At 40.3% G+C, this 19,393-nt stretch overlaps 2 protein-coding genes across 2 annotated transcripts in view; one reads left to right on the forward strand and one right to left on the reverse strand.

Annotated features, from left to right (window-relative positions):
* Positions 1-1,861: 1,861 nt before the first annotated feature.
* LOC139452251 (H/ACA ribonucleoprotein complex subunit 2-like protein) lies at positions 1,862-7,931 on the forward strand. Its single transcript, XM_071233649.1, has 4 exons — positions 1,862-2,110; positions 4,715-4,787; positions 5,462-5,567; positions 6,542-7,931. Exons 1-4 carry the CDS (start codon positions 1,954-1,956, stop codon positions 6,665-6,667), a joined length of 462 nt encoding a protein of 153 aa, XP_071089750.1. The 5' UTR covers positions 1,862-1,953; the 3' UTR covers positions 6,668-7,931.
* A 1,045-nt stretch (positions 7,932-8,976) lies between these two features.
* Positions 8,977-19,393, reverse strand: part of LOC139452254 (telomerase protein component 1-like) — a 68,386-nt gene continuing 57,969 nt past the window's right edge. The window contains exons 49-56 of the mRNA XM_071233651.1: positions 19,112-19,323; positions 18,658-18,727; positions 17,909-18,036; positions 16,792-16,947; positions 15,871-15,994; positions 14,297-14,503; positions 13,468-13,569; positions 8,977-12,419 (exon numbers count right to left, since the gene is read on the reverse strand). Coding sequence (XP_071089752.1) covers positions 12,285-12,419; positions 13,468-13,569; positions 14,297-14,503; positions 15,871-15,994; positions 16,792-16,947; positions 17,909-18,036; positions 18,658-18,727; positions 19,112-19,323 — 1,134 coding nt within the window. The 3' untranslated portion in view covers positions 8,977-12,284. The remainder of the gene's footprint in view (positions 12,420-13,467; positions 13,570-14,296; positions 14,504-15,870; positions 15,995-16,791; positions 16,948-17,908; positions 18,037-18,657; positions 18,728-19,111; positions 19,324-19,393) is intronic.

Below are 19,393 nucleotides of genomic sequence, written 5' to 3' on the forward strand. Positions count from 1 at the left end.
CACGTGTGTGTGTGTGTGTGTGTGTGTGTGTGTGTGTGTGTGTGTTCGTGTGTGTGTGTGTGTGTGTGTTTGTGTGTGTGCGGCTGTTTTTGCTAGTCCGGGCTTATGCCCGATTTATAGTGCTGGCCCACTCAGATACCATGCCGCAGTTGAACATGACCACCCCACTCAGACACGGTATACTCCAAGCCGACCAGTCCTCGTTATATCTTCTTTATGGCGAACGCCAGCCAGGGTAACAAAAAATACCAACTGTTAACGTCTATTGGTACATGACTGTGCCAGGGTATCGAGCCACCGACGTCCGACTCTGCGAGCTGAATCACACAGACACACACACACACGCTAGAAGATATATATGTGATGTATCATTTGGTGATCACCCACTATGTGATGTAGCGTGTTGGGATCACCCACTATGTGAGACCCGCGAAGATCTGGGTTAGAACAGGTCTTCAGCAACCCATGCTTGCCCAAACAGACGACTATGCTTGTCGCAAGAGGCGACTAACGGGGTCGGGTGGTCTTGTTCGCTGACTTAAAATTGGTTGATGCATGTCATCGTGTCCCAATTGCGTGGATCGATGCACAGGAAGTCGATCACTGGATTGTCTGGTCCAGACTCGAATATTTACAGACCGTCATTTAGCTGGAACATTGCTGAGTGAAGCGTCAAACAACAAACAAACCACTATGTGATATAGCGTGTTGTGATCACCCACTGTGTGATATATCATGATGTGATCACCAACTAGGCGATATAACACGTTCTGATCACTTCTGGGTGATATAGCATGCTGTGATCACCCACTATGTGATATAGCATGTTGTGATCACCCACTATGTGATATATCATGTTGTGATCACCCACTAGGTGATGTATCATGGTATGGTTTTTACCCGATAGGTGAATATAGAATGTTGTCATAACCCGCTTGGTGGTGGAGCATGTTTTCAACATCCGCTAGTTAAATAAAAGGTTGTGATCACCCACAATGAGATGCAGTATATTTTGATCACCCATTATGATGTACACAAGCATAGTTATTATGGTCACCCGCGCTAGGTCTTCATAATGTGACGATCACTCTCTCAGATCTACAGCATGGTGAGATCATGCACACACCAGGTGATTTGAAGCATTTCTTATCCACAAGGGAAGCCGGATAGAGGGCATTAAATTTCTGTAGTGCCCTTGTGAATTACGGATTTTCCCACAGTCGTGGATGATCACCTTTTCAGATAGCATGTGACAATCCGCTATTAGTTTTGATGTAGCATATGTTATATGATCACCCGCCAAACCTGTGATCACCCGACAGGATATGTCTTGGGGGATTTCGTACTGAAAAAAATGAGCCTCTGTCACAAGAATTTGAGCAGCAATTTGGGCCCGGTTGCACAAAACGATCTTGGTTCCACGACTATAAGTATATATATTCAAGTATGTCGAGTAACAATCGTCACAAGTAGGCTCGCTTTGTGGAACGGGGCTTTGTTGTCTGTAAGGGCAGGCACTGAACCCAGGTCCATTTACGTTTTAAAGATGAAACTTTGAAATAATTTCTTTTAATTTTTTGACATAATGTTAGTTGTGTCAAAGTGTCTAGTCATTTTCATTAATATGAGAGAGTTTTCAACAATTTCAATTTCAAGCTGAATCCACATTCGTCGAGTTAAATTCTTGTTTTAGTGAACACCGATTAGGCAGTTGGGGGAGTGAAAGATCAAGTTAGTATAGCTTAATTTGTGATTTTCATATTCCACAGTTAGGGATACAAACGACATGATATTTTGCAAAGTATGATTTTGGTAAAAGAAAGACAATTTTGACTTTGGTCTATATTATTTCTGCGAGCCTTGTATTTACTGCTTTTAAAGAAAGAGTACTTCCGGTTGAAAACACGTGGTTAGACAACAAACACACACTTCAGCGACTAACGAAATATTAACATGGGCAAGGATAAGAAAGAAAAGCGCAAGTCAGAGGGAGGCGAAGACGAAGAGAGAGAAGATTCGTGGGATGAAAAGATCCGCTACTTATGTCCGATAGCTGCACCTTTAGCGTCTCGTAAACTGACAAAGCGTTTGTACAAGACGGCAAAGAAAGGTAAAGCAGTCGGCTTTGGAGTCTTTTCCCACTTGATGCCCCAAAAGTTATTTTGGCCATGCCGTTTGTTGCGAACTTCGCAATTCCAGAAACCTGATGTTCACACGTAATACACTGGCTGTTGTATATTGTGTCTCAACGCCATGCCGAAATTACAATTGTTAAACTTTGGTTTGTACACAAACAAGCGGCGGCTAATTTCTAATATGCTGGTGGAGACGTATGTAGAAACTACCCAGGCAAATATATGTATAATTTCCAAAAGGAATTTTACGATGCTATATTCCTGCATAAAACGCACTAAAAGTGGATCCCTGCGGTCCAGTGAACTGGACATAAGACTATGTACCGTATGTGCTACTAAACATCACATCATAAGATTGAAAAAGTGTACATATCAGAAGTGATGTGATATGCTCAAATATGTAATGTGTTGCCTGCACCCAAAAGTTAAGCATAGAACGTATGTAGTTGCATTTGCCAAACTGAATTTACAAAAAGTTATGGTCTTTTGTTTGAGTTCTGTGGAAATACTCTTTGCTGTGTACTTATGCTTAGTTGTCCAGGCTCCTTTCTATCGTGATGAATACCCTTGACCATTTGCTGACATGACTTTGTTTTGAATCCTGTTCCTACACAATTTATGTGAACAACTCAAAATCGTGTTCTAAAAATGAGACATTATTAACTAATTAATCATTCATGTCTTAGACTTTGAGAAAAACTGCAAGGGTATAAGTTAGCTACTGTACACCATGTTTCCGAGGCAGGGAAGGTAACTGACTATAAAAGTCCATTTTCCACCATTGCCGAACCAGGCTGGAATTCTGGAGTTACATTTGGATGGACTAAGAAGATTATGCATAGTCCAATAAAAATCGCGAAACGAACTTGACACCCAATTCGTAAACAACATGGATTTCAGCATGCAGATGTCCGTCAACTGCAGGATTTGCAAAGCATGTGTACCATCAACTGGTAAACTTGAAAATCTTTCCATGTGGTTTGATGCACTTCGTGGGGCAAGACCTGATTTATTACAATTTATAGCTAAAATGGATAGAATTATCATTAAACCTCAAGCATGTTATCAGAAATGAGCGTGCCACTGTAACTTGATAATGCCCTCATATTGCTTGACAACGGGCCATTATCATGCCCGTTGTTAGGTGACGTCATAGGATAGGGATAGGGAACGTCACCTTCAATAGTGACGTCATCTGGTTTGTTCTGTTTGGTTTGGTTTGGTTTGTTTTTTAACGCTGCACTCAGCAGGACCAGACAATCCAGTGATTAATATCATGAGCATTGGGATCGATGACATGAATCAACCAAGTCAGCGAGCCTGACCACCCGATCCCATTAGTCGCCTTTTACGACAAGCATAGTCGCGGTTTGTTCTGTGACGTTTCCATATCTGTAAAGGTGGGTCAGTGACATTTGTGTTGATTGCAGTGAATGTTTCAAAACCAATATTGTTGTTTTTCTTTATTAAGTAACAAATTCCATCCATTTTAGCTATAATAAAGGTAACATTATTTTTCAGGGCATCATCATTTGCAGAAGCCCTTGGTCTTTTCAACTGTCCCCCTTTGTCAGGTAGTTTATGGAAGACCTCAGGCTTCTGCAAATGATAATTCCCTGAAAAATAGCATACCCTTTTAATAGATCTTGATTATCAATCAGATCATCTTAATTGGGCGCCGCCATTTTGTTTTAATCAAATGCAAACAATACGAACTATGGAAACTTATTGGTCAATAAGAGGGACATAGAAATGACTAAAGTGGTAATAGCCACTAGTGGCACTACGATTGAGCCTGGAAATTCGAGCCTAGTTCGGTCATGGTGGAAACTGGACTTTTGTGGTTAGTTAACGCCCTTGCCTGGGGAAGATACTGTACACAAACCTTACCCCTAGATGAAATTTTTCCCATGGAAACCCAGAGACAGAAAGTTTCAAAGTCCTAACTGACAAAAGGCACCAGTTCTTAACTCTGCAGTTGCCCTACCTACAGTTCAGCACTTGTATCTGTTTTCAAAGTTTCACAATAAATAACATCCAGATTTGATTCCCACATTGGTACAAAGTGTGAAGACCACAATGATATTGCTGAAAGCTGAGCAAAGTCATACTCACCAATCACCCGACAGAGGCAAGGAGAGAGATTTTATTACACTTTGTTATCTGTCACATCATTTCGTTTTTGTTTGTTTGTTGTTTAACGCCACACTCAGCAATATTCCAGCTATATGACGGCGGTCCGCAAATCATCGAGTCTGGCCCAAACAATCCAGTGATTAACATCATGAGCATCAATCCGTGCAATTGGGATTGATGACATGCATCAACCAAGTCAGCGAGTCTGACCACCCGATCCCTAATTTGAGGGGCTATTAGAGTCCTTGCAGAAATATCTGTTCCCAAACAGACTTGACCAAGTCTGTGGTAATGAAACTTATACTCAGGTTGTAGTTTTGTTTTGTAACATGTCATGTTGTGTTAAATAGTTCAGATGGGTGTAAGATTGCTTGTTTGTTTGAATCAGAGGTAGCTCCTGTCATCAGTCCAGGTGTAATACATACTTACTCTATTTGTTTCAGCTTACAAGCAGCCAAAACATCTCGTACAGGGAGTCCGGGAAGTACAGAAGGCAATCCGCAAAGGCGAGAAAGGGTATGTATTCTGATGTTTTACTTTCTTTGGACCCGTGAAGATCCGGGGTAGAATAGGTCTTCAGCAACCCATGCTTGCCATAAAAGGCGACTATGCTTGTCGTAAGAGGCTCGCTGACTTGGTTGATGCACTGTCATGGATCCCAATTGTGTGGATCGATGCTCATGATATCAATCACTGGATTGTCTGGTCCAGACTCGATTATTTACAGACCGCCGTCATAAAGCTGGAATATTGCTGAGTGCGGCGTCAAACAACAAACCAACCAAACCAACTTTATTTGGTATCTTTACATGGTGCATGGGAATACATAGCTGTACATTTAAATATAGTAAAGAATCACCTCTGCCCTCGGTCGCACATGATAAATGTGGGAATAGAATATTACTTTTATGTACAGCTATATGTTCCTCTGCTTGTTGGTACTAAAATTATATGAGGCAGTGGGAGTGAAGCAGGATGCTTTTTGAGGCAGTGTTTTTGGGAATCAAGCAGGATGAAATTTGAGGGGGTGTTCTGAGGTCAAGCAGGATCAAATTTGAGGGTGGGGTATATAGTCAAGCAGGATCAAATTTGAGGTGGGGGGTTATGTTGTCAAGCGGGATGAATTTTGAGGCAGCGTTGTGTTAGTCAAACAGGATGAAAATTGACACAGATTTCCGTGTGTGTTTCAGCCTAGTGGTGATAGCTGGCAATGTGAGCCCAGTGGAGGTGATCTGTCATGTGCCGCTCATGTGTGAGGAGGCCAACATCCCCTACTGCTATGTCCCCTCAAAGGAGGTAAGTCCAGCTGACCAGCCTCTGCTACATGTCACAGTCACATGGATCATTTCTCCACTGGTTGGGCGGTGGGGTGAGCCTGGTGGTTAAAGCGTTTGTTTGTTACCCCCGAGACCCAGGTTCGATGCCCAATATGGGTACAATATGTGAAGCCCATTTCTGGTTTCTCTCCCCAAGTGATATTGATGGAATATTGCTAAAAGCGGCGTAAAACCAAACTTACTCAGGCACTGGGGCTTGTCTGGTCCAGACTCGGATCATGTACATGCTGCCTTGATTAAGCTGGATTATTGTAGACTGCAAGACAGCATTCACTTAATCACTGGGTTCTGTTAATCCAAGTAATTAAATATAATATAAACTGTTAAGATGCAGGGTGGGGGGGCACGGGTGGCCCAGTCATCTAAGGCGCCGCGATTCGCTGTGCAGAGTTGTGTCCCTTGGGCACGCCAGAAACCTATGATTGTGGGTTCTAATCCCAGTTTGCCCCGATTATGTCTCTAGGTTTGTCAGCACCATACCCGTGCTCATGGGTTTCACCGAAGTGGTAAACATCTGAGACTTACATCACTTTGGTCTTTCCTCCCACATTAAGCTGACACGCCGTGATATAACTGGAATACTGTTAAAAGTAGCGTTAAACCATACTCACTCACTCACTCACTGTTAACATGAACATGGTAATTGCCTATCTTAGCAGACATTAGGTGTATCATCACATTAAGTCTTGTGTATCACAAAATGGTTTTATACCATAATTCATTTGTTGTAACCATGTGAAAGTTACAGATTGATGCTCATGTCAGTCACTGGATTGTCTCGTCCAGACTCAATTATTTACAGACTGCCGTATTATAGCTGGAATATTGCTGAGTGTGTCATTAAGCAACAAAAGATCAATCATGGAATTAACCAATTCCTCTTTGATTGTTTTTTAAAGTACTTTGTGTTATTTATTGTTGCCATGTGCACAGGACCTTGGTTCGGCCCTCAACTCCCACCGCCAGCTCTGCATGGTGCTGATCAAACCTCACGAGGACTACGAGGACACGTACGAGGAGTGCTTCGGAAGCGTCAAGGACCTCCCAGCCCCCATGTGAAACACAACTGAAATTTACATGACACTCATTGTGATTTGGGAGGAATTGTCTTCCAACAAGGAACAGACCTGCATCCATGGAATGCAGATATTGCACACTTGTATGGATGAAGGCTATGGGTTATTGATTGGTTTGGTAAGAATAGGAGAGGAATGAATGAAAGGCTGGTCATTTGACAGACTCTTTTGAGTTTCATCAAGTTTTGCTGAGGCTAGAGACTCAGATGTTTACATGGCTTTTGTATCAGAAACTGAATTACTCATTGGCTTGTCATTTTGAGCCAATTTTTGTAACTTGGGTGTAACATTTTTCTATCACTGGCATCGTGGACAGGTCAGGTTCCTGTAACCCGAGTAGTAGTGGATTCAGGATCTGTTTTGATGAGAAATATTTTTGAAATTAATAGAATTGATTAATCCGGCCAGGTGAATGTATGATTTGAGTAATAAGTAAAGTTTGCCAGCCTATGAAATTCACACAAGCACTCTAGCCCAAGACGACTAATTGTAATGAGGATAGGTTAAAATCCAGAAAACCAGGGACCAGTCCTCCTCAAAGATAAGTAGCATTTGAGAGCTATAATTCTTAACCAGTTCTCAATGCTTCAATGTTGCTGCAAATTGGAATTGAAGAAAACTGATAGAAAACATAAACATAGTAAACATTTTTGTCTTGTTAAAAGACTAGCAACAAACTGGGAGGACTTTGAGATAAGGTTACACCAAAGTAGACACAATTTATGGAGAGATTCTTTTATTACTGTAAAGACGTCGTTTCGGTATAGATCGTTATACCGTTGTCAAGCACCAGACTTGATTATTTGCAGACCACCGTCATATAGCTTGAATATTGCTGAGTGATGAGGTAACAACAAACAAACAAAACTAAAGCCGTTGTCAAGCAAGTAATGCCTATCAAACAATTCAAGGTTACACCAGTCGTGAAAATTGTATAAGTCTGTTTGCCTCATGTTTTGTTCAGCACAATATATATACAATCACCCAGTTCATGTGCATCATGTCCCACAAACATATTGTCACATTTCTGTTATTGCAAGTTATGCATTCCTATTGTCAGACATTTAGCCATAAAGAATCAGATATAAGTACTGGTTAAAATGGTTAATGGATACGTCTGGTGGAGATATATTTCTTAGGTTTCATAAATCATGACAATGCATTTAAACATGTAAGGACTCATTTTATAACTGTAATGTTGATGTTATGTATATGCTACATATAATTTTGTTCGCCATTAAAATATATTGCGTGTAACAGTTAATATTTGTTTGTTTTTGTTGTCTGAGTTTTTGCAAGGTTTTCAAGGTTTGTGGCATAATATTTTTGGTGTTGTGACCCTTGCAGTTTGTATTGTGTCAGCAGAGGTGTATGGTTTTACCACTTGCTGATTCCAGGGAAGAGTAGGATCCCTTTACTGCTGGCAAGTCAGGCCACTAGGTGGAGCTGGTGGTCGGTGCTTCTTAACATTCCATTGTCGTAAGAGACGACTAATGGGATTGGGTGGTCAGACTCAGTGACTTGGTTGATGCATGTCATCGTATCCGAATTATGTAGATCGATGCTCATGACGTCGCTCACTGGATTGTAGGGTACATCATCAATTATTTACAGACCGCCATCATACAGCTGGAATATTGCTGAGTGCGGTGTTAATAACATTCATGCTCTTGACAAACCAGCATCTGAGACAACACCTGGTTTCTCCACAATGGAGAGCTGAAGACCAAGTCAATCTAATGTCAACCAAAGCGTCTTGTAGACTTGACTGTAATAGTGATAGAGGATGAAGTGAACTCTGCCACCTCCTGGGATATAGTAGCTATGGCAACCTATCACAGCTTTCTGCAACAAAGGACTGTCTTCGTGGTGGTGGATAGAGCGCCTGCCTGGAGAGCTTAAGGGTGGTTTGAGCCTCTGTTGACATATGAAGACATTAAAAGTTTGTACTAGTTACCCTCACTGGCTCTTGTCATTTAGGGGATAAAACAAGGACTGGTCAGCTTGGAGTCTGCTTACTGTGTCTGAGTGGGGTATTCATGGTAAACTGTGGCATGGTATCTAAGTGGGCTAGGACTATAAAACAGGCAAAAGTCTGTGGTAGACCACACCACACCACACTTGAACATGGCGTTAAACCCCATTTCACCTTGTCTCGCCAGCAACAGCATCTTCAGTGTTGATAAAGTCTGGTGTGTAGCATAACAATGGTGTGATGTCATGTACAAGCACTTTTCAAAGTAATGACAAACACTAGAAGTTTATTTGTATTTTGAGTTTATTGTACTACTATTGCACAGTTCATAGATTCAGTCGCAGCCTACGGCTCATGTTGTACACGAGACAGCCGGCTGGTCTGAGATCATGCACCACAACATAGGTGGCGCACCTGAACACAAAACCACAGGTTAAAACTTAATGGGAATCAAACTATGGCATATTGATCACTTGCCGGTCTCATTAACCTTATAGTTAAACACAATTTGGGAATGACTTTTATGATGGGGAAAAATTCCATATTCACCTGAAACAAAACCCATCCCATGCAGCTTCACATGGTTCAAAGCAAAAAAAAAAAGGAACTTTGTAAATGTCGGTTTGTTCTTCATGTGACCAACAAGTAATTTACAATTTCTAAATGGGAAACCTGTCTAGAAGATTTACACACTGTTGGCTTTCAAATATATTAGTATACATGGAGAGTTTATGATACATTTTATAAACCATATCTCACGTTTACCAAAGGTTTATAGAGTATTTGACAACAATCATGAATTTGAATTAATTTACTGAAATTTAATTTTGTATTATTTTGTTCGATTTACCTTTATTTCAATTGTGAAGCATCTTTATATAAACTTGCCATTATGCTATGTATGCTCCGGGTGTTGCAGTCCCACTAGTAACATTAAGATGCAAAATAAGCCTGGATAAACAGGCGAAAATACTGAAAAAGATTTGTTTTGCCATAATTGAGCACTCATGAAAAGGTATATCATTCCTGATATAAGAAGTAGCCATTAAGGAGTAGGCTTAACAGCAGGGAATAGTTCATTCAGCATGTTGAACCTAGCAACTGCATAATAAATAGAAATCAACTTGTTTTTTCCCAGGTTTGATCGATAAACAGCCTAATTCTTGCTATAGGTCAACCGATGACTAAAATAGAAGTTGTAAAGGAATGACACCCCTTGAGGCAAAACTCCCCACACTACACATTATTTGTTATAAAAATATAACACAGAGAAAAGTAAGACAAAAAAAAGAATTTGCAAAAAAAACACTTCTTAACATATTTAAATCTTACTGACTAGTGATGTTTACTCTATTCAGTAAATAATTCGAACACAAATCTGACGGTAAACTGTTTCTTGATTAAGACGTTTACACAGTTGTTCGTAAATATTGTATACAGAGTATTTATTTAATGTTTATTACATGCTACAGTAATGTAATTTTCTCTTGTGTATCTTGGTGGTCAAAACACACAAATATTTTCGTTACAGGAACTATGTATCTAAATCTGTAGCACAGAATACTGGTACTCCTCACTGAGGCATTGATGCAGTGCATCTCGAGCATCGTAATACTGAGCATGTTCCGTAACCAACTACAGGTGTTGTCTGATGACTACATGTCAAGTACTGCATACCTGATCACATACATACATTACCGGTATATATATATATATATACAACACGGAGATGTGAGAGTACAAACAGGTTACAAACAAACAAAGCTGGAACTATATATACATACATGTACAAATATTGAGTTGTAGGATCTACAATCTAACCCATCCATTTAATCAATAATTTACACGATTTTGACCAATATTATGTTTGTAAAAATGTTTTCGATTATCACATTTCTTGATCGCAGAATCAGCAGCTAGAATAACTGACACCATATCACACATTACAACACAGGGAATCCAACCCAGTGAAAGTGTTGGGAGTGTTTCTTGAAGCAGTCATAACTACTTCAGCCAGAGGCTGACTTTTTCCTACTTCTCATTCATGAATGGTCAATATGATTGTCAATGTCTAGAAGATTCTACTAAAATGATATTTTGATCTAAATGCAACTTAACTTATGCAATGAAGTTTAAATAAAAAATGTGAAACATACTGAATATATAGAATCATTTCCAAAATAATTCTTTATCACAAATGTAAAATATAAAAAATAAAATAAAATAAATAACAATCACACAGAAATAATAGTAAAATTATGTCTTACTTCACCAGCTCCCAAAGCTTGCCTAATGTTAAGAGGGCACACTAAGTGGTGTTCAACAACGACCAATACGTCACTCGGCGGTGAGAAGCGCAATATGTTACAGGACGTAGATAGGTACTACTTCCCCGAAATCTACGAGCAAGGTGCTGTCAGAAATTGGACTCAAACTAACAACCTGGGGATACTATTAGCCCAAGATGGACCTCTGCACAGCGAATAATAATTTAGACCACTGGGTCAAAGAAATAAGGGAGACAGTTTCAGGTAAAGGATCACAAACATGGGATTCAAACTCAGGACTATAGGAGTGATGAAAAGTCACACTACTAGACTCAAGAAATGTAGGAAACTGTTTTGAACTAACTAATAATGGGTCCAACCTCTGTGTTGGCATATCAGTATACAAATATTTACAATATGTCTTTGTGCTGGGAAAAAAAATCAAAACTCGTTATGGTGTGTATAATGCGCACCACCTACACAGCAGTGTTTTGTGGAAAAGAAGTGCACACTATATTCAAGAAAATACAGTTACTGTGTTTTTAGTATGTACAATGATATATTTGTTAATGCATATTCACAGATCCAAATATAAGGTTTCTTCATGCAAAAATTCTTAAACAGTATGCATGTGTTCTTGAAAGTACATGTTGTCTAGAAATGGTACAGATATATTTACATGTCTGTGTGTGCTCAGGATCAAAGCAGGCCAAACATAATGATACATACATTACATTTGTAGCTATATGATATTTACATAATAATGATAATAATAATACAGGTACATTAACATGAAATGTTGCTCAAAGTTGCATATAAATCACTTGTATGATCATTGGTGCATTATACATGCATTTGAAGCCATATTGGGGATATGTACAGTCATATTTACATTGGTTAATTATGCGTAACAATTATGTACAATTTATTGTTAAACACTAAGGAGGGTTCTGGGTTGATTTTACTATAATACTTAAATTGAACAAGAAAATTATTTTCCTAAATGTGTAAAAAAAGTAAAAAAACAATGTTATTGGCAATAAAAGAACTTAAGAAAATAATGACGATGTTAGGAGATACAATATATGCAAAAACAATTACCAATCGTATTGACAACAATTATTTACAGACCAATTTTTTTTATACCCTACAGGTCCATTATGGCAGTGTTGCTAAGTAATAAATAATTTTGGAATTAAGGTGCAAAGAACTTAATTCTAAAGGAATCGAAGTGAAGGTATATATACATGGCCTAGTTGTGAAGACATTGAGATGTGAACAAAGACGGGACTTGTTCTAAAGTGATGAAGCAGGATACTAAAGTGAGACGACGCTGCTGTACATGTGATGTGGTCACTTCACTGCCGCCATGTGAGGAGGTGGACATTGCCCAGTTGGTCCCCACACATCAGGGGGACACACACAGGGGACCTACTGACCGTTCCCGCAAGCGTCATGCTGGTCACAGGTGCTGGGCAGAAGAACTGACCAATCTGAGGAGAGAAAATACAATGCTTTGCTTCACGAGACACTTCTGAGTCATGTTACATGTGTACACTTGGAATGTGCTGATACACCTATTTCGCGTATATACACGTACATGTATGATGTATTTAGTTCTGTGGGGGCCCAGGTTAGAATGTGTCCTCCCCAACCCATAGCTGAAATATTGCTGAGTGGAGTGTTAAACAACAAACACACACACTGTTTGTCATATGAGGACATCCCTGAAGATCCAGGGTAGAATAGGTCTTCAGCAACCAATGCTTGCCGTAAAAGGTGACTATGCTTGTTGTAACAGGCAACTAAGAGGATTGGGTGGTCTGACTATGTTGATGCATGTCATCATATCCCAGATGCGTAGATCAACGCTTATGATATCAATCACTGGATTGTCTGGTCCAGACGCGATTATTTACAGACCGCCGTCAGATAGCTGGAATATTGCTGAGTGCAGTGTTAAAAAACAAACAAACAAACAAACTAAAATCATACGAGGCCACTGAGTTGGGAGCCTGTGGAGAACCCCGATTAGTATTGGTCCCGAGAAAGAGGCGACCAAAGTGATTGTGTTGTCAAGTTCGTAGACTGGGTTGATGGCATGTCAACATACCCTGATGGTGTGTATCATTGCTCATAATATCAATCACTGGATTGTCTGGTCCAGACTTGATTGTTTACAGACTGTGGTCATGCCTTGATGCATATACTGGTACCAGAGAGAAGCTGCATGGTGTGTAGAGATATCACAGTCTACTCCTATTTTTATCTGATAGCCCTGCTGGGATTGCCAATTTGTACATATCAGATATCTTAACAAAACACAAGATAATAAATCAAAAGGTCATTTTGAAACATATTTAATCAAATTCACTCAGGTTAATATGGAAAAGACAAACTAGGGCTAGAGCCCACTTGCAGAAAGGGATCTTAGCGCTAAGATGATCATAACTCCCATACTTTAACATAGGCTTGTGAAAGTCTTGGCACTAAGATCACTTTATGCAAGTGCGACCAGGTCCATGAGTGTGAGAACCTTACCTGAGTCAGGCCCTCCGTCCACACCTTGACTGTTTGGTCCGCGGAGGCCGTGAAGATACGTCCAGCCACCAACATGATGCTGGTGATGGCCTCAGCATGAATCTGGAACAAACACCCTACCATCAGTCCAGCTTCCTTGTAAGTCTGTGATCAGTATCTATCATGTAAACTAATCAAATGTCTGTTCATTGCAAACACTGGCAAACACAAGTCCGTGAAAATACAAGAAACTTCAATATCCTTCCTTCTACTTCCTTTCTTTATATTTAGCGACTGGTAATATATTATGGGGGGGTATGGAGGTTCATGAAAAAATGGGATTTGACATATTTTTTACATAAAATGGGGGGGGGGGGGGGGGACCAATCTCACCAGTCACCAGTCCCAAATAAGAAAGGAAGTCACATTTAATGTTCAATTGCTTACAGGTTTCACACGTTTGACTGAGTTATCTCAAACACAGACAGTATTTCAGTCACTGCTTCCAAAATTGTTTTTCTCTGAAAGAAGACTTGGAAATATTTCGTTTTTCACAACAAATTTTTTTTTCAGGACTTCCAGCATGCCCTGCAAGTTTTTCTTTCACTGAAACCTGAACCCAAATGGGGTTTTTCTGATATAATTTGGAACAAACATTTTAAGCATAAATAAATATCAGGACCCCTTCAAAATCTGAAAAGGTTCGTCCCTATGTGGAGCAAACTCAGCATTCCGCCTTCGAGCATTCTCTGCACCCCATTGCAGGCAAATCTTAGAATCAGTTCCCCCCCCAAATATCTCCAAAACCCTTTTTTCATAATTTTGCTGAAAACTATAATGTCGTCAATACCTTCACTGTTTTCCAGGTGTCAGGTGCTTGGTTTCTGTTTGCCACAGTTATCTGCCCCATGGAGTCAACACAGTACACAGTTGTCCCCCTTTGCAGGACATCCAACACCCATGTCTTGGTACGTTTGTGAGGAGGGACATGTTTGTCCAGCTCGGAGCTGTCCACAAGCATCATCATTTTGGTCGCCACTGGACTATTGTACTTGACCTGTGAACAAAGAGAAGAGTCAGAGTTTCCATGGTGATGAGTGAGTGAGTGAGTATGGTTTTACGCCGCTTTTAGCAATATTCCAGCAATATCACGGCGAAGGACACCAGAAATGGGCTTCACACATTGTACCCACTTCGGGAATCAAACCCGGGTCTTTGACGTGACGAGCGAACGCTTTAACCACTAAGCTACCCGACCGCACCAATGGTGATGAAAAAAAAGCCTACAAGTTAAACTTTGGACATACCTGTGTAATTTACACAAATCTGCCAAGGTTAAAGCAAATGTGGCTACAACTTTTTGAAAAATTGGGGTGGGGGCACTTAACAAAAAACATGTTACATGAACACCAATAATTCATGTATACGTGTGCATGTGTGCGTGTCTCTTCTTGTACAAGTCAGGACTAATGCCTGTTTTAGTGCCAGTCTACTGAGATACCATACCACGGGTTAATATGACTACCCCTCTCAGACACGGTATACTGACATTAACTTCTTTAAGTGGCATTTAGAAGTTGGTGTGATGAAGTAAGACAAGTTCTATGGATGAACAACTTCTTTATTACAATTAGTGCGATGTTTTGGTGTAGATCCTAACACCTTTATCAAGCAAGTGATCGCAAGTCTGGAACATCACTTGCTTGATAAAGGTGTTAGGATATACAACGAAACATCGCACTAATTGTAATAAAGAAGTTGTTCATCCATAGAACTCGTCTTACTTCTGACATTAAGTTTACTGGTAATTTTATTCCCTTAATGCCGAGAGCCACGCAAGGTAACAACAAATATAATCTTTTAACGTCTTTTGGCATGACACAGCTGGGGATCGAACCACCAACCTTCCACTCCGACCTCACTCTCTATCCACAAGACCACGGAGACGCTTACGGCTCGAGGATCAGGAGAAAAATATTCTAAGTTCATCAGAGGATCTTGGGAAAAAAGCAGTTTGGAAGAGGACAACAAAGAAAGGAGGGTTGATAATTTGAAAGGTCCCTTTATATTTTGTATTGTCCAAACCGTTGTAGGAACCGACTCTCCCTCAACCTCAACCTTTGCACTACCCCGGTTCTAACTCCTGAAAGTGATCCTTGCACGCAATGACTTGTAACTCCCATACCTTAACACAGAACAGACAGTACCAACACCCCTTTGTGGAGTGAGTGAATATAGTTTTACACCACTTTTAGCAATATTCCAGCAATATCACGGCGGGGGACACCAGAAATGGGCTTCACACATTGTACCCATGATGGGAATCAAACCTGGGCCTTCAGTGTGACGAGCAAAAGCTTTAACCACTAGGCTCCCCAAACATCCCCCACTTGTGGAACAGAAGCCCGAAAGCTGGAAACTGACCTGCAGTACTGGCGCGACGTCCATGATGACGACCTTGCTGTCAGTGCCTGCTGTCAGAAGCTCCTGGTCAGAGAAGGTCAGCCTGGTAGACCAGCTGTTGTAGAAGCCAGCATGTGTCGGGTTCCTGGAAGAAACATGCAATCATCAGACAAAGTAGGCTGGTGGAGGGGCCTGCTGGACAGGATACTGTCCAAACTCACTGAGCATGTTCCAGTACCAAAACAATGGCCTACACCTGGTGCCACGATGTAGTTGCAACAAATCTGTACCAATAAACTAGTGTTTTAATCTATTTCACATAGAGAGGTTTTATTAAGTAAAAAGACATACAATTTAATCACAAATGTTTGCTTGTTGTTTAACACCTAACTCAGCACTCTTCCAGCAATATGGAGTCAGTATGTAAATAATCGAGTTAATGACATCATAAGCATCGATCTACGCATTTGGGATACAATGACATGCATAAACTTAGATAGCGAGTCTGACCATTCAATCCTGTTAGTCACCTCTTACGACAAGTATAGTAGCCTTTTTCGGCAAGCATGGGTTGCTGAAGACCTATTCTAACCCTGAGTCTGACCACTCAATCCCGTTAGTCGCCTTTTACGACAAGTATAGTAGCCTTTTAGTCGCCTCTTACAACAAGTACAGTAGCCTTTTTCGGCAAGCATGGGTTGCTGAAGACCTATTCTACCCTGGATCTTCATGTGTCCAATGCTGAGTTGGTGCTCTCTTAGCAACAAGGGTTTGCTGCCTGAAATCCCAGATTTGCTCCATGTAGGGACCAACCATTTCAGATATTGAAGGGGCTTGGTATTTTAAAACGTTCTTCACAGGCATATTTTAATCATAACTTAGGATACATATGTTCTATTCAACCACCAAGAGCATTCTCCACAGGAAATGTTGTTACTTCACCTTATAGTACTGACAGGCGTGCCATAGTCCGTGTTCCATACGTTGATGGTGCCGTCCCATTCTGCGGAGAAAAAGGTGAGTCCGGACTTGGACGGGTACTTGTCATTCCAGGCCAGGGCTGTGATGGGAGTCATGACACTGAACACCTTTCCTTTCCTGCAATGACAGGGGGTAAGTGATAGATGGAAGTCTTACATGACAAAAACCCACAGATGCACTTGAACATATTCTTATCTAAGTTGCTTTACTGCTAGGGTGACAACCCTACCAACAAATACAAAACATAATATTGGTGAAACCTTTGGCTTGCTATGAATGGCATTTTCCTTGTTTGAAACAAAAAAATTGTCACTGACTGTAAGTTAAACATGGACTCAATAGACTCAACTTGAATTGGTTTTAATTAAAACAGAAATCCTTTTTTACCTCCTATATGACTTGCAGTTAAAATTAAATGAGTCCATTTTCAAATATAACATGTTTATACGACACAATATTTCTGTCCCACAAAACCCCAGTCAGGTTCATATGAAATGTTTTGTTGTACCAGTCAGACATATGCCGCTTCATAAGAGTGAGTGAAGTGAGTGAGTGAGGTTTTACGCCTCTTTTTGCAATATTCCAGCAATATCACGGCAGGGGACACCAGAAATGGGCTTCACACATTGTACCCATGTCGGGAATCGAACCCGTGTCTTCAGCATGACGAGCGAACGCTTTATCCACTAGGCTACAAGACCGCCCCCGCTTTATAAGAAATGCCTGAAGTAATTAATTCTTGACACACACTGGTTGAATGTCGTGGAGAGTGTATGATGATGAGGGTATGATGACATACAAACAGCCAGGTCACACATTGTAACCCAGCAATATTCAATCTGTATTCAACGTGTAAATAATCACTTTGGACCAAACAATCCAGTCATTGATAGTGTGAGCAAAAAATCATGCCATGTTCATCAAGCAACTCAACGAGCGTGACCACCCGATCCATTTTGTTGTCTCTTGCAACCAGTAAAGGTTTGGAATTGCCATGGGGGAGAATTTCATGGAGGAATATGGGACCAGAAAATAAGGGCATGGGCCCATTAGTCTGATAATAATATGCAAAGCTCACTTGACAAGGAAGGACTCTCTTTTCTTTATGATGTCCCATATGATGATTGTTGCATCATCAGAACCTGTGGCAAACTTGTTGCTGTGTCGGTTCACAAAACAGGCAGCATTCACCGATTTTTCATGAGCCTGCAAAAATGGATGTCATTGTATGAGTTTCACAAAACAATTTGACTTACTGTTTCTAAAAGTATTGAGAATACACAGCATGTATTGTACTACTGATGACAACATTAAATGGTACTGGACATATAACTTTATTCCGTGCTGCAGTGTGATTGGTTGAGAAAATGTGATTTAATTGGATGCAATGCTCAGAAATCTCCTGGACTATTCACTGCGCATGAATGATTTATCTTTTAGTTCGCAATCCCAATTTGTAAAAACGTGCCATTTTGGTTGTCAAAATGGGTACCACATTAATTAAATATTAAGCCAGATCAATATTTATCAGACATTAAAGCATTCCAGCATGACATCAAGTCTGTCTCACAACTGTCAGAGTACCCATACAGACAGAGTGGTTCCGGAAAATGATTACTAATTATTGTATTTTACAATGTCGATAAACAAAATTTGTTCTCAGATTTGCAGGTTTATTGACCTCAGTTCCATATGAAAATTCAGGGGATCCCACAAATCTGAAAACCCGTAACCTCCTAAATTCAGTCTTTAGTTCCATGCCCCAAGATCATACTAAGGGCAGATAACTCCTGCTTCCTACTAACAAAAATAAAAATGGCGTCCTACCTTGAAGCTGTAAGAGCATGCTCTCTCGTTGGTGACAGGATCCAAGGTCCATATCTTCACGATACCATTTCTAGAGTAGAAAATAATAATGGTCCAACAAATATACAAGGAATGTATCAAAGCCATACCAAATTCTGCATGAAATCTTCAATAAACACAACTCAGATAAAATTTGTGGGAAACAGAACAAGTTCCCTTTATTTAAACTATGAATGCATCATAAATACTCTACTGAAGTAATCCCAGATTAGTTCTGTTTAGACAGATTCCATGGCATTTCAAACATAAAAGCTCACATTCTCTTGTTGTAAGTTTACCAAAACTGTCTTGGCACCCAAGTGGCAATTACACATCAACGGCCTGCACCCAGTTTTCAAAATTTGTCATTGTTTTCTGTCTTTTTTTTCAGATACAGATACAATTTGCAAACTTAGAATCTTAAATCACCACATACCGGCTTCCTGTGAGAACTGTAGAGCTATCTGGAGAGGCGACACAGAAGGTGACCTCAGCATCATGGCGACCGATGACGTGTTCCTCACTGAGCTGTGGGGTCCAGAGTCTCACTGACTTGTCCAATGAACAGCTGCATACATTGCCAGACTTGTCCGTTGCTACTGACAACACTCGATCTGAGTGCCCGGTCAGAGATGCCAACTCATTTGCCTGGAAGAAACATGTTTGTAATTATCAGAGAGCTAATTGATTGTTTGTGTATCATAAAGAATAAAGTGCT

Source organism: Haliotis cracherodii, unplaced genomic scaffold, assembly GCF_022045235.1.
Source record: "Haliotis cracherodii isolate W230 unplaced genomic scaffold, xgHalCrac1.p SCAF_9, whole genome shotgun sequence".
Taxonomy (NCBI): domain Eukaryota; kingdom Metazoa; phylum Mollusca; class Gastropoda; order Lepetellida; family Haliotidae; genus Haliotis; species Haliotis cracherodii.

Excerpts from the sequence above, each read along its gene's own strand:
- LOC139452251 (XM_071233649.1), top strand. The coding sequence starts at position 1,954 with ATGGGCAAGGATAAGAAAGAAAAGCGCAAGTCAGAGGGAGGCGAAGAC. Across the intron at positions 4,788-5,461 it reads ATCCGCAAAGGCGAGAAAGG|CCTAGTGGTGATAGCTGGCA; the intron begins GTATGTATTCTG and ends TGTGTGTTTCAG. Across the intron at positions 5,568-6,541 it reads GCTATGTCCCCTCAAAGGAG|GACCTTGGTTCGGCCCTCAA; the intron begins GTAAGTCCAGCT and ends CCATGTGCACAG.